Raw genomic sequence first — 21,365 nt, forward strand, 5'->3', positions numbered from 1 at the left:
CGCGGCCTCGCCGGGGAAAGGCTTGGCGGGGGCGGGGCGGCGGTTTCCTCGGCAACGGCGCAGGCGGCTGGTGGCGGCTGGGCCCGGCCGACGTCTCGCGGGGCGAGGTCTGTGCTGCGGCCGCGGGGAGTGCGGGAGCCGGGGTGCCGGCAGGTCCCTGTCTCCTGTGGGGTAGCGTGGGCGGGGAGCTCTGCCCCACCGGCACGGGGCCCTCCGTCCCGCCCTGGGCGAGGGGACTCGCACCCGTTGCTTGTTGCCGCGGCACCCGGGGGCGGTTCCGCCAGGGGCGGCTCGGGGCAGGAGTGCGGGCGGCCGAGGTGGGGCGCGGCCGAGGGGGGGCTCGGCTGAGGGGACGCTCGGCGGTGGGAAGGGAAGCCCCGTCCACTTGGCAGCTGCCGATCAGCCCGGCAGCGATCTGGCCGCCCAGGGGCTTCCCGGCTGTGGCCCCAGGCGCTGCTGGGGACGTGCTGGGCCGTGGCTCCTCGGCCGCTCACCCCGAGTGTGGTGGGAGTCGGTGGTCCTGAAAAAAAAAAAACCAACCAAAACCCTAGAGCTTTAAATCATACTGATCTGAAAGGGCCTCCTGTGGGCGGCTTGGGCAGCCGTGGTATCTCAGCGTTTACGTTTGAGTAATCCACGTGAATTAAATGGACTTTTAGCGTCATTTAGTTTGGAAGGGACCTCCGCAGGCCGTCTTCTGTGAGCTCCCCAAAACCGCGGTGTGCGCAGCACTCTCTGGAGCGTCGCTTGCGGCTTAGCGTGGTGCCGCTAATCGGAGCGGCGGGCCGCGATGCCTCGCTTAGCTGCCAGCAGCCAGAGGTGGCGGTGCCTGCCCGGGCGTCTCTCCGCCCAGGGCCCGCTGAGCTCCGGGGCTCACCCGGCTCTGCTTCCAGCAGCAAGTCCCTGCGCCGATAAGTGCTTTACCTGACTGGTTCATCTTCGAGGGTTTTGCAGCCTGGTTAGTTACAACAAATGCTTATCATCACCGATGCTTCAGGCACGCTTACGGTTCTTGATAAAGGTTTATGGAGTTTGATAATAAGTTCCTGGACCAAACTCTATTTTAAATAATTGTAGGACATGTCTATCATATGCTATATAGCATTGTAGGCTAAATGTCAGCTAGCAAAAAAAAAAAAGCAACCTGTGCCAGCTGTAAGTGCTGTAACTCTTCACAGCTGAGGAGAAGAATGGGAGAAGAGGGGCAGGGCAAGAAGTCAAGGGTGCATTTTTTGCCCCTGTTGTATTATTAAATAAATACTTTGCCAACTGTTATGAAAAACTGCTAGAAAAAAAAGGGCTATAATTAAAATGTTGCTAGGAACTGTTGTCAAAGAATGTGTATTTTGGGTTTAAAAGTGAAGTCCTAGAAGTATCTTTTAAGTTTTGTGTTTTCTCCTTTTCCATTTTAAGAGTACCTGCAAAGTATTTTTTTTGGAACTTATTGGCTAGAAGGCTCTTGATTGGACTAGAAAGTAATGTGGTTTGGAGGCAGGGTTTTATCAGGTTAATTTGATAATAAACTGTAAGTCTTAATCTGCTTTCAGAGTTGTATGTTATTTGAAAAAGGAGTGGGACATAAAGGGAGTTAGAAGAAAAATCATGATTTTTTTTGTTTTCTTTGAGTGACTTGCTATAACTAATGTTGGACTTGTTTAATCTGGTGACAACTGTGTGTGGCTGTTACACACATAACCACTTTGTAGATTACTAAGTCTTGAATCAAAATGCACTAGATAAGCTTTAAAAAGGATCTGTATTAAAAAAAATCATACTGTAAACAAAGGTGATGGCTTATGTGACTTAATAGAAATAATTTTTAAATCTTTTATTTAATAAAAGTGCAGTTAATCATCATTTTGGAATCAGTGAAGAACGGAGACCAAATACTTGTCATTGATGTTGTTTTTTCCTCTTCCTCCTGCCGTGATTTTCTGGGGTAATTAGGATCACAATCTGAGTTGTTCAGTGCTGAGTGGTTTTGCTTTATTGAGAGGAAAAAAACAGCCTTCACCACTCCACAAAATTTCTCTGGCATTAATTAAATGCTTTATGATTGAATGAGCCACAAATATTTCAGCTGCCTGGTTGCTGAAATGATTCTTAGTGGGATTCATTCAGGGTAGACAAGGGTTATCCTCTTTGCAAAGTGTGTTCAGCCAGGTACCACAAGGGAATGCGTGATTTAAGCTCCTTTGAATATGCTACTTCAGTCAGTGTCTGGGCAGGAGGAGGAATTTGGCATCTACTTGAGATGTGGGTGAATGTGTCTGGCTTCATGTCTGTTGGATCTGTTATAATCAGTTTCTATTTGTAGTGAATGAGTTCCTGATTTATACATGTTAATATCTGCAAAGCCTGTTACAATTAGAGTTTGAATTTAATTGATGGAGGGTACTTTACTTACTTCACGGTTAGTAAATTACACAGCAGGTGCTGAAGAAGGGAAATACTGTTTTGCTTTGTGGTCTAAGTGATGACGATTGACTGGACTACTGACAATTTGAAGTAAAATGTAATGTTCTTCCTTTTTTTTTCCAGTTTGGTGGAAGGTAAGGAGGCGTTGCAGTTGTGCTCCTATTTGGACTGCTCAGAATGATGGCAGTATTGCCTCCCAGTGAATCAAGGACATCGCGTTACATAGACAGGGCTATAAAAGGCCAATCTGCTTTTGTATCGAGGCCTCTTCGCTATAATCAGCTTATACTCCATTTGCTCAGTATACCAAGCAAACCTGCTGTGACAGTGTTTGTATAGTGTCTTATTCACACTGTCCTTTTAAAAGTTGAAGGACTGCTTCGCCACATGCCCACCTACTGTGCTAGCGTTGCTGTATATGTAACGATTTTCCAACAGCTATTTCCTTCTCTGATTTTCTGAACAACAGTTGATCCCCGCGTATTTGAGCCAGAATTATGGGATTGTTTGACAAGCTAGCGGGATGGCTTGGGCTGAAGAAAAAAGAGGTTCATGTTTTGTGCCTTGGCTTGGACAATAGCGGCAAAACAACGATCATAAATAAACTTAAACCTTCAAATGTAAGTAACCCACTTAACTAAGTGTTGGTGTGTTTACTGCAAAATTGATGTTTATTTAAACTGGTTTTGTGTGCTGTTTTACTAAATGTGACCATGGAAAAGATGTGAAGAGGTTTTTGATTTAGCACACTTGAACAAATATATTTTAAGAGTTTCCAACTAAATAAAATTAAATGTAAGCATCCATATGCATGTTATGAAAACATTTACCAAAACCCCACTGTTAATGTGGCACATATTTTCTAAGATTACCCAATAAAGAAGGGTTTATGATGGCTGAAATTGGGATCTGAAGCAGTTTTCTTAAGTCACTTAAATAATTGCAACAGGATTGCAATTATGGGTGATGTGTTGAACATTTGGGATTAATACAGTTGTATAACAACTTGTACTTGTCTGCATTTATCAGGTTTATTTTTAATATTTTCCTGAGGAAATATATTCCTGAGAAATAATAAGTATATAATAAAATAGGAAATAATGAGAAGATGTACACTTAATGGTGACTTCAGCATTTTTAAAACAGAATAGCTTTCAAAATAAGTAGTATTTATACTTGCAGTTCATTAATCCAGTGAAAAGTGTTTTTCAGGCCTCTAGGAGTGCCTAGCATTCTGAGCAAAATTTAAAGTAGGATTACCTTGTTTCTAGGTATGTTTATGGAATAGAAACAGATGAATTTTGGTAGGCATGTTCAAAGCCAGAGGCTTGTGCCATCTGGGTTATATGTAGCTGAGATACTGCAGTTTCTGCTCTTTACATCAGTTTTTTAACTTCCATTGAACTTTTCCTGCAGAGTACCGCTGGACATTGTTTAAAAACGTAACTTGGTAAAGAGTCTGCTACTCTTCCTACCAATTATTCTTTTACTGAAAATTAAATAGATTTATAAACAAAGACTATGCTTAGTATTTGTTGCCAGTCTTTTGGGGGAAATGCTACAATTTGTACCAGGCAAATTATATATTTATGTAATTTCCGAGACCTTCATTGTAGCAGGGTTTTTATGTCATACCTTGAGCAACAGAGGATTCCTAACTAGAGTTGAACACATGCTTCAAGATTTATCACAATAATAGGTGTTAGAGAGGGTCCCAAGGGAATTACACAAGTAGAATAAATATAATTTGTTTGGTTTACTGTAAATTGTGTATTGAGAATTTACTTCTGAATGTTTTCATTTAATATGATGCTTTAAGAGAGTGGCTTTGCATACAACTTGTGTAAGTCCTTGCAAGACATGACAAATTCTCTAATGTGCAACAAATGTCATTAGATCAGACTTGATCAAGTTGTTTATTTTTAGCAAGTTCAACAGACAGATAATTTTGAGCTCTGGATCAACCCAGTCTTCTTAAGAAGAACTGCTGCTTTGCCCTAGGAGCAATATCACAGAATCACAGAGTGGCAGGGGTTGGAAGGGACCTCTGGAGATTGTCTAGTCCAACCCCCCTGCTGGAGCAGTTGGCTGACAAATACAAGTGTTTCTCCATCTGTTTGCAGTTGTTTCTTCTGGGCCTGATTAATACATTTGAAACAAATGTTAAAAAAACCCCACCTCTTCTACTCTGCGCAAGTTTTCCCTTGTTGACAGGAGCTGTTGACCAACCTGTTTACGATGGTGGAAAGTTATTTTCATAATGAAGCTGCAGGAGAGCAAGCTAAGCTTGCTTCAGTTGGATGCGAGGAGTCAGCTGCTTATAGATAATGTTTTTAATAAGGGGCTCTAGAAAGTCTGTAAAAGGATTGCATGTCACTTTCTCAGACAGCTCTGTAATCTTAGGAATGTGACCTTTCTCCCTGCTCAAGATCGATGCTTCTTAAAGGAGCTATTCTGTTCTACCAGTTTAGCCAATAGGTTCCTCGGCTAGCTCAGCAGTAAACCTGGTTATCAGATCTATTAATAATGCTTGATGTTTTGGCCATTCCTCTGCGGTAAATGGTGATTCCTTCCAGTGGTCTGGTCGCTTGAATAGAGCTATGGTTAGGCCACTGCGTAATGTCTGCTGTGTAATTCCCAATGTCAGATAGACTCCTGCAGCCTGTTGATAGAAGCTGGGAGTATGGCCAATCTAATATCTTGATAGAAGAATACCCTCTTTTATCTAAGAGGTTTCGGGTATTGTGCAGACTTGTTTGGGTTGATATTGTGATTTCCAAAGTGCACAAATATTGTGAACTTTGATCTCAGTCATTATGTTCAAGCTGTTATCTTCCATGTTAACCTATCTCCTGTGTATTTCGTAGGTAATATCAACACATACGTGTGCACACAGACTCATGTAAAGGGTGGAATATCATTCTTAAGGCTAAAATGTCTTCAACTTCAATGCTCTTGTCCAATAGCATTCACTGTATTTCCTAGAAAATAGAAACCCTTGACTTGCAATTACTGTACTTTTCTGGGAACTTTTTTAATATAAAGTATTTGGATTTGTAGAAAGCTTTTGTATTGCACTTTGGGGAAAAATAGATCTGTAATGCATTCATGTTTCAAATATATTTCAATATTTACATTTTCTAATTTGATTGTAAAATTTGTACTTTCTTTCCTTTAAAGGCTCAAACTCAGGACATCGTTCCAACAATAGGATTCAGTATAGAGAAATTCAAGACATCGAGGTAGTAGTTTCTTTCATTTTTCTCCATTTAGCAGTAGTAATTAATACACAATAGTTGGACTTAATTGCCTCTTTCAGTGGGATATAACTGAGCATAATGTGTGGTGGTATAATGACATGACATGCCGTTTGCTGAAATGTTGTAGTACCAGAGAGCCCTAATAGTGATTTAGGACTGACAGTGGTAGAATATATTGTATGTTTTGTGCTGCTATAAAACTATGTTTAAAAAAAAACAAACCAGTTTTGCAATAGTGTGTATAAGCACTTGATTTCTGTCTTTTAAGAATTCCAGAATAGGGCACTGTTACAGACTTGAGGAGAGACAGTTGCTTAGCTGGTAACCTATATTCCATTAAACACTCTCACTGGAGGGACTCTGAAGAGATTGCAGTCTAATCTCATTAAATGAAAAATGGTGGCTACAGCATTAGCAATGTAAAGATGGCAAGGGCAAAGGTCAGGAAAAGGAGGAAGAAATGGTTAGTTGCATGAAGGCTAAGATTTAGAAAAGGAATGTCATGAGACAAAGGTACTTCACAGAGATAACATTAGATATTATTTTATTATTCTGTAGCATTCACAGTGTATTTTAATGGGTGCAATCAGTCTTCAAGCAGCATGCCCCACTGGATGAGAGAGCTGCAAGAAAATTGTTTATTCCTTGAGCTGATGTGTGAGATTGGTAGGTTTTATATTTTTATAGGAGGCTCAACAACTGTATTCTTGTCTCAGTAAAGCACTTAAGACAGGTTTGGGGTTTGGTTGCGTAAGAATGTAAATCGATTTATATTACTTTGCTTTATTCTGAGCCTGTAGTAGGAGAGATGACCTGCAAATACACCATGTAGACCGATGTAAAAAACAAACACCCCAAAACCTCAAAAATCTAACATTACAATAAAAACATTGTTTGGGGATTGCTAATAACTTTATACATGACAGAGCAGCTAGTCTAGAATCAGATGATGTCTAAATATAGAGTGGAAAGGATGTTTGGAGAGGCTTCCTTTTCTAAACCTCATTTAGGTGTGGCCTCCACTCAGGGAGCTATTTGGGACTACCCAAACCAGGAAGGTCTAATACTGAAGTTGATATTGCCTCTGTAGACATTTCAAGAGTGGATCAGAATTTTTTTGTAAGGTTCTTTAAGTTGACTTGCTGTATTTAGCGTTTGGGTGAAATCTCAAAGTTGCAAAGACTACACTTTTTACATTGGTCACCTGAGGCAACCTGTTATTACCAGAATGTGATTTTTTTCTAAAGGTGTATTTATTTTTTTAAGCCTTTTATTTTGCATACAGAAGCCTTTGGATATTATTGGTGCCTGTCTAGGGACAGAATTTAAGACAGGCTGTGGATTTAAAGTCATGGCTCTTCTGAATTTCATTTACTCAACATTATAAACAATATTTGATACTAACATGATAAAAAGAGAGGCTGAATGGGAGCTTATTTTGTATTTGATGTAATTTTTTTATAATTGGTTTAGTTCTTTTTTTCAGAGAATAAACCCATTTTCCATTGCGAAATATTTCTGTAAGATCACAAAACTGGGTAAGATAGTTTGAAGGCAAACAGAATAACCAGAGTTCCTTTGGGAATCTTTCTCAGTTGATTAGGATTCAAGTTGATCTGGCTTTTTTCTATCAGGATAGCAAAGAAAATAGTTTGGGTTTTGTTCTTTGTTTCTGTGCCTCATGCGCTTTTCTTTGCAGTTTGTCTTTCACAGTGTTTGATATGTCAGGTCAAGGGAGATACAGAAACCTCTGGGAACATTACTACAAGTAAGCCTATCATTTATTTTAAAGCATTGCTGTTCATATTAGCTTTCGTGTATGTTATTTAAACAGAATTATGATAATATCTAGTGGTTAGAAATGATTCAGAGAAGACTTACAGCTGGTGTTTGACAGAAGGTCATCCTGGATAAATACAACTCTTACTGTTCTAAAAAAATGAAAATTTTTATATGCTGTTAATCAGCATGCTTTTGGGGACATCTTGCTGACTCAAAGATTGGGGGAGCACACTAGAGATGGGATTTAAATGTTGAAACCTGAATCATAGAACCATTTTAGTTGGAAAAGACTTTTAAGATCATTGAGGCCAACTGTTAATGTAGCACTGCCAAGTCCATCACTAAACCATGTCCCTAAGGACCACATCTACGTGTGTTTTAAATACCTTCAGGGATGGTGACTCAACCACTTCACTGGGCAGCCTGTTCCAGTGCTTGATAATCCTTTCAGTGAAGAAATTTTTCCTAATATCCAATCTAAACCTCCCCTGTCCCAACTGCAGGCCATTTCCTCCTGTCTATCGCTTGTTACTTGGAAGAAGAGATCAACAGCCTCCTGGCTACAGCCTCCTTTCAGGGAGTTGTAGAGAGCGATAAGGTCTCCCCGCAGCCTCCTTTTCTCCAGGTGCTAAACAACCCCAGTTCCCTCAGCCACTCCTTATAAGACTTGATCTGTAGACCCTTCACCAGCTTCGTTGCCCATCTTTGCACGTGCTCCAGCACCTCAATGGCTTTCTTGTAGTGAGGGGCCCAAAACTGAACACAGTGTTCGAGGTGCAGCCTCACCAGAGCTGAGTACAGGGGGACAATTTCTTCCCTAGTCCTGCTGGCCACACTATTTCTGATACTGAAAACCAATCCTGTATGAAAGCATCAAGATGAGTTAGGTTTCCTGTTTTTCTGTTCTTCTGTAGGTAAGTGACTTAAGATCCAAAAAGTGTTGACTAGTGGCTGAGATTTTTATAGGTGATGGAAATTAACCTCAGTGAATGAGGCACATGTAACTAAGAACTTGACCAAGTATTCTTAGATGTTATTAAGCAGGATATTAACTGAGCTTTATAAGACTATGGTATTGCCTTATTGGTAATAGACACCATTTTCTTTTCTTCTAGCTTCTAATGAAACTTGTATCTTCATTTCTGTTGTCTCATTGTTATTCTGTAATACCTGATGCTGATCTAAATAAGATGAATGGTAGTAAACCACACAGAAATAGCTTGGAGAAACAGAATGGAGAAATTCTGAAGATTATAATATTGATTAAATATTAATATTTAATGTGATAGAGCTTAAAGTATTCTTTAGTTGAGGATTAACACTTCATCTCCTTTCTGTGCAAAACATTTGTTAGCAATTTGAAAACTTCTTGTATGGGTACATCTTCATTGTTCAAGTGTTAGATGTATGTCTCCCACATCTTTTGGATTTCAATAACTGATGGCCTTAGGCTGCTCTCAAAATGCTAGCCAAGTACTTCATACACAAGTAATTTTTCTTACTGTTGTATTTAATGCAGTAACTTATCCCTTGTGTGGCATAAATGGCTTTTTTCATCTTCATACTAAGGGAGTTTCTTAGGTAATGCTGACAGTGAAATGTGCACTTGTATTCACATCTCTTCCTGATCTGGTGCAGTACTCAAATATTTAAGATTAACTTCTAAGAATGATATAAAAATAATAATAATATGCTGTTTAGTTTATAAAGTTAAGCAAGATTTAATTTTGCAAGAATTGCAAAATGGCAATCAAATCTGATCAAGTATCTGTGTCTAAGTAGTTGCTTCAAAGTACTTGAAGCTTGCCCTTTCCTTCTGTTTGGCTTGAAACTATCTTCTAGGATGTCCTCAAAGTACGGTTGTCTTAAATAGATGTAAACTCATGTTGTGTCCCTATTACTGTTACTTGTTTGTGAAGTTATTTTTTGTTAGTAAATGCATGCTAGGACTCTGATTCCTCTAGAAAAATACTGTATGATCATAAAAATTACTTCGGTATTCTCAGCTAATATGCAAAAGCTTTATTTGCTGTTAAAGTTCTTCTTTACACTAGAAGAGAATGGACCTTCTCGTACAATCTTAGGCTGGTCAAGCTATTCCTGGTTTTCAGTAGGTCTAGGACTGATTCTTATCAAAGTAGATGGTGCTGAGGGGTGAAGAATACATCCGTAATGGTGTCTCAGAGAAATGTAAAATGAAGGAGAAGTGAATATTACAGTAAAATGTAAATTAAAAATACTTTTTGTGGATGTTTAACTGTTCATCTGAATTTGTCAGACTTTATTTTGCTTTCAAATAAGTTTCAGTAAATGGAACATCAAGTCATAAAATATCAGTAATACCCTGAAATAGTGAGTTGAATAGTTGTATATATGTTGTGATTGCGGTTATATTGCCAGCAAAATGTCTTAATGATTTGAAATAGTTGAGTTTTTACCCGTTATTCAAAACAAAAGAAAGATTCTGTTTATGCAGACTGTTGTAGAAGTTAAATTAATCTGCATATGCCTAGTTGTTAAACAGGTTTTTTTCTAAAAAGATAGTTGATCTTTCTCTAAATAAACTTGTTTTAGTGTAGGAAATAAAGAATTTCTACAAAAACCTGTCCTGAGATTTTCTTTGTCTGGCTGACCACGCTGTCAGAATAGCAGTTGGTTACATTTTCAGAGTTCATTTTTCAGCCTCAGTGGTGAAAACAAGCTTTTCTGAAGGGTCTGTGTAGACTGAACCTTGTATGAGTTACGTAGCTAACAACTTCGTGTCTCAAAAAATTATGCAGGTTACCAAAAGATTGAATTTCAGAAATAAGACTGGATTCAAATGTTAATGGTAAATAAAAAAAATAAAAAAGAGGAAAAAAAATCAGGTTTGTTTGCTTTTTTGGTGTTTCTTCTGAAGCCTTTTCTTAATCACAGTTTAAGAGAACCTATAATTTGCCTCTTTGCTCTTTTTATGTTATGCAGAGAAGGCCAAGCCATTATTTTTGTCATTGATAGCAGTGACAAATTAAGAATGGTTGTGGCCAAAGAAGAACTTGACACCCTTCTGAATCATCCAGGTGAGGAGGCTTTTTTCCCCTTCTGTCTCCATATTTGTTATGTTGGCTTAACAAAAGTCCTTATCTGACACATTCTGCATTCTGAGTACTCTGCGAATATTTTAGCCGTTCATGAATACTAGAACAATAACAGTCTTCAATAAATTTGGGAGGGCTTTTATACCTATTCATGTTTACAAACTGATCATACTTCAGTTTGCTACACTGAGTTGGATTGGTCTCTTATTAATCGATATAGAGTAAAAGTTCCATTGTTTTGAGGAAGAATAGACTTTGACCCGTTGGAAGGTGGAGAGCCTGTATGTGATGAAGAACAGACAAAAAAAGTATCTCCCTGTCTGGAATTTGCCATGAAGACAGCTAATTCCTTTAATGTAACCTTTACGTTTTTTCCTTCATCTTCATTATCTTTCTTTTTATTATGCTTTAGTCAGAAATAAGGATGGATAATTATACCAGTCAGTTTCAATTGCCTATGAAAGGATACGGGATGGCAGAGGATATGACAGGATTCTTGATCGGGGGGGGGGGGGGGGGTTGGTTTGGTTTGTTTTTTTACATGAGGCTACACTTGTTTAATTTCTGAGATCAGTCAATTCCTTTCTTCTCTGCCCTTCCATATAGCCAAGTTTACTGGAATGTTTTTGTGAGCAATATGCAATTTTGAATTTGACTTTCAGCACTGTAGGTGGTTGCTCTGATTAAACAGAGTATAAAACTACCTGCAGGAAATTTAAAACTGAAATAATCCTGTAATTTCGTATTTATTAAGCTGCTAGAACCTTGACTTGTGGGCCTGAAAATAGGGAGCAGCTGACTTACTACTTTTCCTGGTTAGAAATGCATGTGAGAGGGGCAATTACGTTACTATGATTTTATTTTACATTCAGACTGCATATAACACATTAGGTCATCAACAAAGGTGCTGTAGCTGAGTGTGAGTGAGTTGACTGGGCCCTCTTCATTTCACGTTCAAGGGTATGGGCCACTTCAAACGTGGACACTGAAAAGACGGTCGTGCAAGGGTCAAAGGGGAGGCTGCAGGTGGATTACACAGAGGTCAGGGAACTTTGTACCAAAGCAGGTATTAACCACAGCGGTAAAAGGTGATTCTGCTGGTAAAATGGAAACCACATAGGACCAACAGTGGGAGGTAAAGACTGCTGTAATAAGTTACTGGCTTATTAGAAGGCCAAAGAGTGAAAATGTTGAAGACTGAGGAGATGCAAGCTTAGGTGGGGCTTTTATTTAGGCATTAATAGGTTATTAATTAGCAGTAATTAATAGGTAATTAATCTAGCAGTTCAGCGCTGTTCAGCTGTTGATGTGTTTGTGTCTTCTCATTCTGAAAGAGAAGAATGTACCGCCTGGTACATTCCCTAGAACCAGGAAAGGGCGGTTTTGTATTTCTGTCTTGGAGCAGCTCAGCTCAAATACAGCGACAGTGTTTTATTGGTTTGGATTTTGATAGGTCACATCCAAGAGAACCAGAGAGAAGAAAAAGTTCTTCTAGTAGTAATGTTTGATAAACAGAGCTGCCACCTGAATCAATATGAAACTGGTTTATTGTATCAATATTTTAATTTGTATTACTGTTCTGCTTTTCTTCCTGCATACCATACTTTCTCCCCATCTATGCTTCTGCCTCTGTGAACCTCCTGGAGTGGTTTAAATGTACATGTTTACTTAAGGTTTAAATGGATGCAGGGTAACAACCTTGAATCAATTCCTGTTTCTGAAAATCTTAGCAATCCTTCAGTAAAACAGTAAAATCTGTCTCTTTTTGCCAGACTTTGCCTGATGTTGTCAGGTGAAGGGGAATATGTACTGTGCAGCATTAATGGGGCTAGAACTTGTACGAGCTGGGACTATTTTGTGAATCAGAACTATAGATTGTTTTTACTTACATAAGTGGACGATGCACTGTACAAATAACGGCTTGTTTAATGATCACTGTTACCATTTCTTTTAACAAATGTCATTCTTCAGCATTTTGCAAAACCGTAGTCTGTAGATAACCGGTCAGATGATTAGTCTCTTTTAGATATTGACTCTTGGGTCACTTGACCTCCAGCACATGCTTCTAAATAAACTGAAATTCCTGTAAATTTGAAAATCTTTGTATAAAATTACATATCACACATCTAGCATCTGGGATTTTCTTTAATGTGTTAACTCATAACTACTTGCAACTAGAAAATGGTAGCTTTCCATTAATAACTGTAAAAACTGCGGGGGCGTGTGGAAATACTGCATAGCAGGAAACAATGTCATAAGGTAGGAAATAATGTACATTTCTGTGACCACCACTTTACACTTAAAAATGTTTGCTAAATACATTTGTAAGTCCATGTGGGTAGGTTGTGCCCCTTTTAATTGCTTTAAAAAAACCACTGAAAATTCCTTGATTAACGTGGCTGTTTGCATATGTGATGTCAACTAATTTCTGTGGTTTTAACTTATCCATAACCTGCAACCTGTGGGTACCAGGGTTCCTTTAATTATACTGTAGATTAATGTAGAAGTTTCAATCAGGAGACACAAAAGCTGTTCAACTATCAAATCAAACCAGAGATTTAATGATACTCTCTGCTTGTATTTTGAGGCCTTTGATTTGTGTTAGAGGGTATCAGAGGAAAAAAATAGCTCCAGACAGAGTAAATAGTTGTGAAAACTGTCAGCGTTTTGGTCAGCATTCATGATCTCTGAGTGTGGGTAGGTAGTGTTATCTCCACTGATTTTGTGGAAATGTTCAGTAGGGGCTTTGAAAAGAACATATTTAGGAAGGTTCAAACCACTTCAGCATTGACAGTTTGTTGGGGTTTTTTTGTTTTGCTGTTTCCCCCTTGCCCCAGCAAGGACAGCTGGCTTATGTTTCAAGTAAATAAATCCTTAGCTTATTTCCCATATGAAATAACCTTTTCTTTTTACTATTTTAAAAAAAAAAAAAAAGCCTGTATAGCAATTTTAATCATAGAGTAGTTTTTAAGTTCTTTTCCCATCAAGAATTGATTGATGGACTCAAATCTAGGTTTTCTGTAATCCTGTAATTCATCCTTTGTTTACATAATGTGAAAAATTCTTACAGTTAGTCTTGGTGCAGGTAATTTGTTGGCAGCTTTAGATCTATCAGGTTGAAGACGGTATACTTTGTTTCCTGTGGTAATCAGCGAAGCTTGTGCTTTTGAATATGTAAGTATGCCAGAAATTGCAAGTGTACTTGGTTTGGTCTGTAGTTCTCACTGCTAGCTGAGAAGAACTTCTGGAAAAGAAGTCCTTGTTCAAGTGAAGGTGGGGTAAGGGATGTCCAGATGTGCCTTTTTTTCCAATTTTGTGAATTTTATGAAGTCATAGATCCTCTCCAGGATGCTAAAGGCTAATTCAGATAACCCTTAAGCAACTATTGTTGTGAGGTTATGAATGAACACAAATCATTTTTCTGTTCATTTTACACATCTGGTCCTCACTAAGCAGAGATGTGTGGTAAATACACATCTGTAGGCAATTGTTTGATCTCCTGTTCTGCAGCTTCACCAGCAATTTATACCTACAGCTTTAAATGTATGTATAAGGTAGGGGGAGAGGGGGTGGAAGATCCCAAAACCTGCCAGAAAGAAAGTTTGTGAGCATTCCTGAAGCATGCATCAGAGGCCATGTGACCCAACAGTCTGCATCTTGGTAGGATACAACCTTCAGAGAATTGCCATTACAGGTGAGCAGAATCTCTGCCTGTACTGTTTGTACCTTGTTACTTGTAGAGATTAGTAAGTGTTACACAATATTGTGATAGTTCTATTTCTGCTCATGCCTAGACATTAAGCACCGTCGGCTGCCTATTCTCTTCTTTGCTAACAAGATGGACCTCAGGGACGCAATATCATCAGTGAAAGTATCCCAGTTACTGTCATTAGAAAACATCAAAGACAAGCCCTGGCATATCTGGTAAATTTCCCTTTTTCTACCCTTTTATTGGTATTACTTTGTACATTCATATTTTAGCTCTATCATGCCACTCAGTATTACATAACGTAAATTAAATCAACCAGATAGAATATCGTGCTGCGACATGTGGAAACGGTAGTAATATTACAGTACTTGCTATGAAACTTGTTTTAAAGGCACAGTGCATTCATGCAGACTGTGTCTTGAAAATTTTCACAATAGACCCGTTACCCAAATAATGAAATGGAGGACTTCCAGTGAAATCAGAAGGCAGTGTTCTTATCAGAAGAATAGCTGCTGTTATTTTTTGCTGGGAAATTGAGTAGAATTGTTATCAGAGTGCTGCCGCTAATTTTTCTTGCAGGTTTCAGAATATCAACAATAAAACTTTTAGAGTTGTTTTTTCCCACTCTGCAGATGCTTTAGTAAACTACTGTTGAAAGGCCATTTAGTAAACTGTTCTCATGTGAATTCAGAGAGACACCATACTCTTTGTACCGTGTAAGGTTTGAGGGGTTTTTCAGTTGTAGGAGCTAGTGTCTTGTCTTTCTGAAGGATGTAAGCTTTCATATAAATAGAAGAATTTTGTGCCAGTATTCACAAGGAAAAAAGCTCTCCTTTTATCTGAAGTGTTTCATAGAAGATTTTTGTCTTATTAAAGTCCTCAGATACTATAACTAAAAGTGAAATCAGCAGCTAAAGACTGCTGAAAACTACAATTTTCTTTTTTAGGCCTTTTAATATTAAACTTGATTGCCTGGGCGTTGTTTTAGGGTCACTGCTTTTTGTCTCAGAAATTACACTGATGAATTCCCGAGCTCCTTGGAAAATAATTTTATAACTAACCACAGTAACAGTCCAGATTCACTGCTGTGCTAGTTTTCATAAGATGTAGAACAAGGGGCCTGTAAACAGTTATAACTCTTGTGATTCAAAAGGTAGATTTATACTGTCCACAGGTGGCTTAATATTAATATACATTAACAGACAGTCCTAGGGTTGCTGTTACAATCAAGTGTGTACACACTATGCTTTCTTCCTCCAGTACTGCAACATCCTTGCTGTGTATAGGAACTGCATGGGAGGAGGAAAGGTGCTGCTTCATCCTTGTTGTAGGTAGTAAACATTTTTTATAGCATAGTCTGAGAGAGAGTTATCTAAGTTGAGGTGCAGCAGAACAAGGTGGCTGCCTTGTGTAGGAGCTTTTCCAGGAGCTTTTCATGTTCTAGGAATGATTCCTCTGCCTTGAAACTGGAATTCAAATAGATCACATCTTGACATGGTGTTTCCATATTGGGAAGATACTCTAGAATATATCATTTGAGAAGCAGCCTTCTCCATATGAACAAAATGATGCTACTTTGCAATTCTATAAATTACGAGTATAGTGATGACTCCACTATAACTAGTATTTTACAATGTTTTCATAATTTGATTTGTTTCTTTCAGTGCCAGCGATGCTCTTAAAGGAGAAGGATTACAAGAAGGTGTAGATTGGCTCCAAGGTATACAATACATAATTCTCTTGCTCTATTTTCATTCTGTTAAAGTTTTTCATTTTGTAAGGTTTTTTCTTTATTATTTCCTTTGTTTTCTTTCTGTCCACTTCTGCTGTCAGATCAAATTACGCAGTGAGTACTGATGCTGTATCTCATATTTGCCTTTCATTTACCTCCTCAGTGTACACAAAAGATCGTGTCAGTTTCTCTGACAGAAGTTTGTACTATGAAATATTAATGTAGACTCTTGCAAACAGTGTAACACTTTCCTGTAAACAATACTAATACTAGGTGCTCCTGCACTTCAGTTTATTATTGTGGTAGTTCAGTTTGTTTTTTCATTTACTCTTACTGTCCTGCCCCAGTTTTACATAACTTGATGTTATGTATCAGGAAATGGTGAATAAGCGGGCTTAAAAAAAAGTGAAGTACACAGACAAATACACAACTTCAGTTCTTTAATCTAGAGCCACAATAAGAACAGCTTACGCTATAACGATCATAGCATATGCAGACATTCATTACTACGTAGAAAATATCAGATCCAGCTTAGATGATGTTCTACATACACGTTTTTAATTACAAACTTGGTCTGGATGCTGTATGTCCTTCTGTTGTATGTTGGTAAGGATCTGGTCTCTTTTGTCCTCCCGTGTACTGCTAAATGTATAGAATAGCGAAGTGTGGTGTTGTTTTGGTAGACTCATCCTAATTTTAGCTCCCTAACTTACGTTGCTTACATTGTGACTGTATTGGGTAGCGTAGTATAATCCGAATCTGCCAGGCGGTTTCTCTGTACCGGCGTGTTCCGTGCTGTGGCAGCCACTAGATGTCAGCGACGCTCCAGGCTCAGCGCCCATAAACTCCTTTCCTTCAAAATACAGCTAAATAGTAATAGCCAGCATTGTACCTGATTTAACATATCTCCACTTATCGATGGATACCAGACTGTCCTTTCCACTTAGAATCCTTACTGCTAATTAGAAACAGATGGGTTATTTTACTGTGTTATCACAAAATACAAAAACATTTGGTCATGTTTTCAGAGGAAGGGCTACTAACCAAAAATAGTCTTTAGAAAGAGATTTACGGCCCTACAGAAGAAAAGTGATGCATCCTCCACCATCTAAGAGAGTTCTGTGGTGGGGGACCAGCATCTTACTACTGAGTTTCCTTCACTTCTGTGTCCTGTTATCATAGAGGCAGATTCCAAATCGCATACTTTTTCCTAATTTCAGGCATAGTTCTGATTTTGTAGTATTTTCCTGTGATTTTCAGGGTCTCTGCTCATCTTTGAGGAACCTTCTAAGTTTCAATCCAAATTTCGAGTCACTGGTTTTGTATGTGGCCTTAAGCTACTTAAAAGGATCTCAAATGCTTGTCTATTTTCTGCCAAAATATGTGAATCATATATGCAGCTTTTAAGCACAGTAAGCAGGTGCTTCTGCTGTCACTCACTTAGCTCTTCATAGCTATTCACTTCTCATGGATTGTTAAACTTCTTAATTTTCTGAGCTGAAGTTCTTCATGGATGGACTTCATCTAAAATTATTTCCTTTATCTTCCTGGCTCAGTGTCCCCAAAAGCTTAGGAGGGGTTGGGTTTAAACTGTATTGTTGCCTAAGCACGTGCAGTTTGGCAGTTATACTTTTAATGGATGAAGACTTTGATATTTCAAGAACAAATTTTTACTATGATTCTCCTCCTTATTCCTAGAGTGCTAGACGGAAATATTTGGAACAACTCTTAAGTTATAGTGGTCCCTAAATCACAGCCTGTAGATGCTATAAAATTCCACAGAGGAAACAACACCTGGTTAATGAATGCACAGTTCTCCTTGTCAACAGCCTTGACATGCTTTCCTTAGGTACCTTTTGCAGACCCATTACAGGTAGTTCACAGATCTGGGGCGGCAGGGGCAGAAGGTTTGGGGTTGTTTTTTTTTTTTCCCTAGTGAAGGCTAAGTTTGCATATTTCCCTATTTTATGATGGAGTTACTGTTGCAACAGCACATCATCAGTACGGTAAAACTAACCTGTTTCACAACAGTTTAAACCCAGCTCATGTTCCCTATTAGTGGGGGAAATTTTGCTGATTTCCACATTTTGTAATGAGGATGCAGTACATTTATGCTAACTAAGGAAATGTTTGAAGTAAATCAAGAAGTGGCAATCAGGCAGCAGTATGGAGAAGTGTGGCTACTGAGACCAAAGAAATTTTCATGCGAGTTATTAAAAAAAAACCTTTAAATCCTTTGCTATTGGGGAGTTACTTCATGTCCCATGATGTGGAAGCTGAAATGTGTACAAGGAACTGAAATGTGTACTTCATAAAGTAAAATTCCAGGTCTTATTCTCATCAAAGTTACCTTATAAGCCTGAAAAAAGATTAAAATTGAATTGTGTGGAAGAGTCTTCCTGATAATTAGCAACATGTGGGGGAAACAACTTGGCTGTGGAGGAATTTCAGAAATGGATGAGAGCAAGGTGAAAACCAATCTAACTGCATTGTCCCCCATTCTTGTAACAACACCAAAATACCTATTGGTGTAGTTCTGTAACCTGGACAATACTGGGTTGTGTTTTCAAAAAGCAAAATACAGCAAGAATTCATCTTGTGTTAAGACTAGCTGTTTCTTTTTATTAACAGATCAGATCCAAGCAATGAAGACATGAGAGATAAATAAAAGATGTATGGCGTTCTCTTAAAAACTTTGTCAGCAGGTGTATGAGGTCCTTGGGAAGGAAGAATGATTTGAAGAAAATGAACAGTTCAGCTAAAATATACTGTGTTGACTTGTTTCCTTTTAGTATCTCTTCCAGGAAAACTGAATGTAGACAACATAGCACCTCAGGTATGCACGTTGATGAATTAAATTGAATCTTGTGACTGGAGAGCATATTTTAAAGAGAGATTTGTGTTAACAAGAAACATCTGCATTCATTTGAGTTTTAGGTGATCATTAGTCATCAGGAAATGCCCCTCTGGTTTTTTTGGGGGGACAACTTTTGACCAAATGGGAATATTTATTTTTCCTGAGAAAGAATACTCAGTTCCTGAAATACAGCTGCATGAGATACCTAAAAATGGATACCTAAAATCAGTAGGTATTTCAGCAATATTTTTATTGTAAAGTTTGATGTTGGGTTTTTAGTAACCATCTATAATAGGCTTCTAGGGGAATATTTTGATTTAAGATACAAGGATTCAAATAGTGTATTTGTTATAGATGATTGCAGATGTTTTTAAGGAACTGCTTTTAATGACATGTTATGAATTGTTCTTGTGATATACTGTGGTTATATTTGCTTTCCCATCAATAAAACTTCAAATATACAACATGTCATGTTTTGCTTTTTTAACTTAAATATGTTCATTGATGGTCTTTACATCTCAGAGATTTTTGGTTTTCTGTTAGCTTCATTTGTAATGTGTTTGCTCATTTTCCATTGGAAATAGCACTGTATACTGTAATAAAATGGTATCTCTTTTGCCAAGCTTTTCTTTTAATTTCATATATTTGTTACATTTCTAATAAACTAGATTGGTCTTCCAGATATTTAAGGAGCATAGGGTTGAAAGTTATATTTTGGAAACACAGTTAAGGGACAGTTCCCTAGTTTACTAGATCATTGATACGAAATGTGTCTTTTACTTCTGCTGTGTATAATGTGGTTTACTTTCAAGAATAATTTTTAAATAAAAAGAATAATTTTTGACTTCAAAGATGTGCCATAGGTAACAAATAAAGCCAATGCTAAGAATTTTATTTTTGTCATGCCACCTTTTCCCCTTTAATCCTTTCTCCCTTGCCCAAGAAACAAGCAGACTGGCACTGGGAATGCTGACAACTGTACTTAACTGACTGATTAGCTGATTCCTGTGGGAGATGTAATATGTGGGTCTTGCAAAAGCTTTTTTCCCCCCTTATTAGCATATAAAACACACAAATGTTCTGTAAGCATGCCTTCTAGGGCTCCCTTAATAGAGGAATATTTGAAGCAAAGGGACCTGTAAGTCTTACTGAAAGAAATCTTTCTTACAGGATGCTATAATTTTGGTTCAGTTTGTCATTAAAGTATTTGTCTTTCGTGTCTCTCTGTGACACCTTTGGCCTTCTGTCAACTCTGAATCTAAATATCTACACAAAATCAAATACAAAGGCAGAAAAATCATATATAATTCTGAGACATTTTTCTAACTGAATTGTGGGGCAGATAACTTTCTGGTTTACTTTGTATTGGATAATACAGCAACAAAAATAATACTTGTTGGATACACCTTTGGCTGAGTGTAATTATTTTGTTATTATTTTGGTTCACTTATGGCTTATTTAAATGAAACTTTTAATTTTATGTTGGCATTAATTATTTTTTTCTACCAAACAAAACTTAAGTTCTTACATAAAATCTGTCTGCGTTTCTGACTTTCTTGAATAATCTGGACCTTGATGGCTTTCTGATTATTTTTGTTTATGTTGGACTACAGAGTACTATGTTTGTCTTATGGATTGCCTTTCTATCATGGGAAGCTGTTTGAAACTACTGCTTTGTTCTTCCACCCACAAATCTGAGGAAAGTACCCGATTGTCTTTTACTTTTTACTTTCTGATGTGGTTAGTAAGCCCTTTTTGAAAAGAGCAGTTAGTTATTTATGTTGATTATTGTTCCCCTTCTTGGTGGGGGTGTTTTGGTTGGGTTTTTTGTTTGTGGGTTTTTTTTTCCTCTTCAGCAGCTCTATCTGTTCCTCTCCTACCAGAACACTGGGCTGGACGGAGACCTGTTGGAAGGAGTGGGAATGGGGATAGTCCCATTAGTGAAACACTTGATTTTTTTTAATTTTTTTTTTTAATCACTGCTTCAGCCATTACTTGTGTCTTGCTTCTAGAACATTTGTGATTGTTCTGTGAACTTAAAACTACCAGAGGTATGTCTGCATGTTTACCTCTCCTTCCCCCGTGGCATACAGGCATAGGTCCCTAGCATACACAGTTACTACAGCCTTGAGTTGTTGTTCTAGCAATGTTGAATTTGGTACAAGGATCATATATTGCACAAAAGCCTCAAGCATCTGTTTAAAAAGGCTTCTTTGGAGTTGTTTTCTGAGGGTCCAGTGGCTGTTGGTCTTCAATGCTGTTCTCCCATTGTGTTTAGGATGTTAAAATAATTAAAGTAATAAGTTCTACCTGGATGCTCCAAGACAGTTTGCATGTACAAGTTCATTGCGCCTTAAGAACAAAGCAGACAAGTTCCTTTGGAGGTTTAAATGAGACTTGCAGAATATTCCCTTTTTTCCCCTCCATGTTACTATAGGTGTATGCATTAAGTGGGAACTTGAAAGGCAATAGAGTGACTGAAAGAGACTCGGAGAGCTTGGTCTTTACACCTCACACACTGTTATGTGCT

General features: G+C 38.2%; 1 protein-coding gene across 1 annotated transcript; it reads left to right on the forward strand.

Annotated features, from left to right (window-relative positions):
- Window positions 1–5: 5 nt before the first annotated feature.
- Window positions 6–20,308, forward strand: ARL6 (ADP ribosylation factor like GTPase 6). Its single transcript, XM_054813954.1, has 8 exons — window positions 6–107; window positions 2,888–3,038; window positions 5,599–5,660; window positions 7,378–7,446; window positions 10,425–10,519; window positions 14,332–14,461; window positions 15,911–15,966; window positions 18,610–20,308. Exons 2-8 carry the CDS (start codon window positions 2,916–2,918, stop codon window positions 18,633–18,635), a joined length of 561 nt encoding a protein of 186 aa, XP_054669929.1. The 5' UTR covers window positions 6–107; window positions 2,888–2,915; the 3' UTR covers window positions 18,636–20,308.
- Window positions 20,309–21,365: the final 1,057 nt, after the last annotated feature.

This window comes from Grus americana, chromosome 1, assembly GCF_028858705.1.
Source record: "Grus americana isolate bGruAme1 chromosome 1, bGruAme1.mat, whole genome shotgun sequence".
Lineage (NCBI taxonomy): Eukaryota > Metazoa > Chordata > Aves > Gruiformes > Gruidae > Grus > Grus americana.

Bases quoted from the DNA above. Each gene is read 5' to 3' on its own strand.
- ARL6 (XM_054813954.1), top strand. From the start codon at position 2,916: ATGGGATTGTTTGACAAGCTAGCGGGATGGCTTGGGCTGAAGAAAAAA. The intron at 5,661-7,377 runs GTAGTAGTTTCT...TTTTCTTTGCAG, and splicing joins GAGAAATTCAAGACATCGAG to TTTGTCTTTCACAGTGTTTG. The intron at 7,447-10,424 runs GTAAGCCTATCA...TATGTTATGCAG, and splicing joins CTCTGGGAACATTACTACAA to AGAAGGCCAAGCCATTATTT.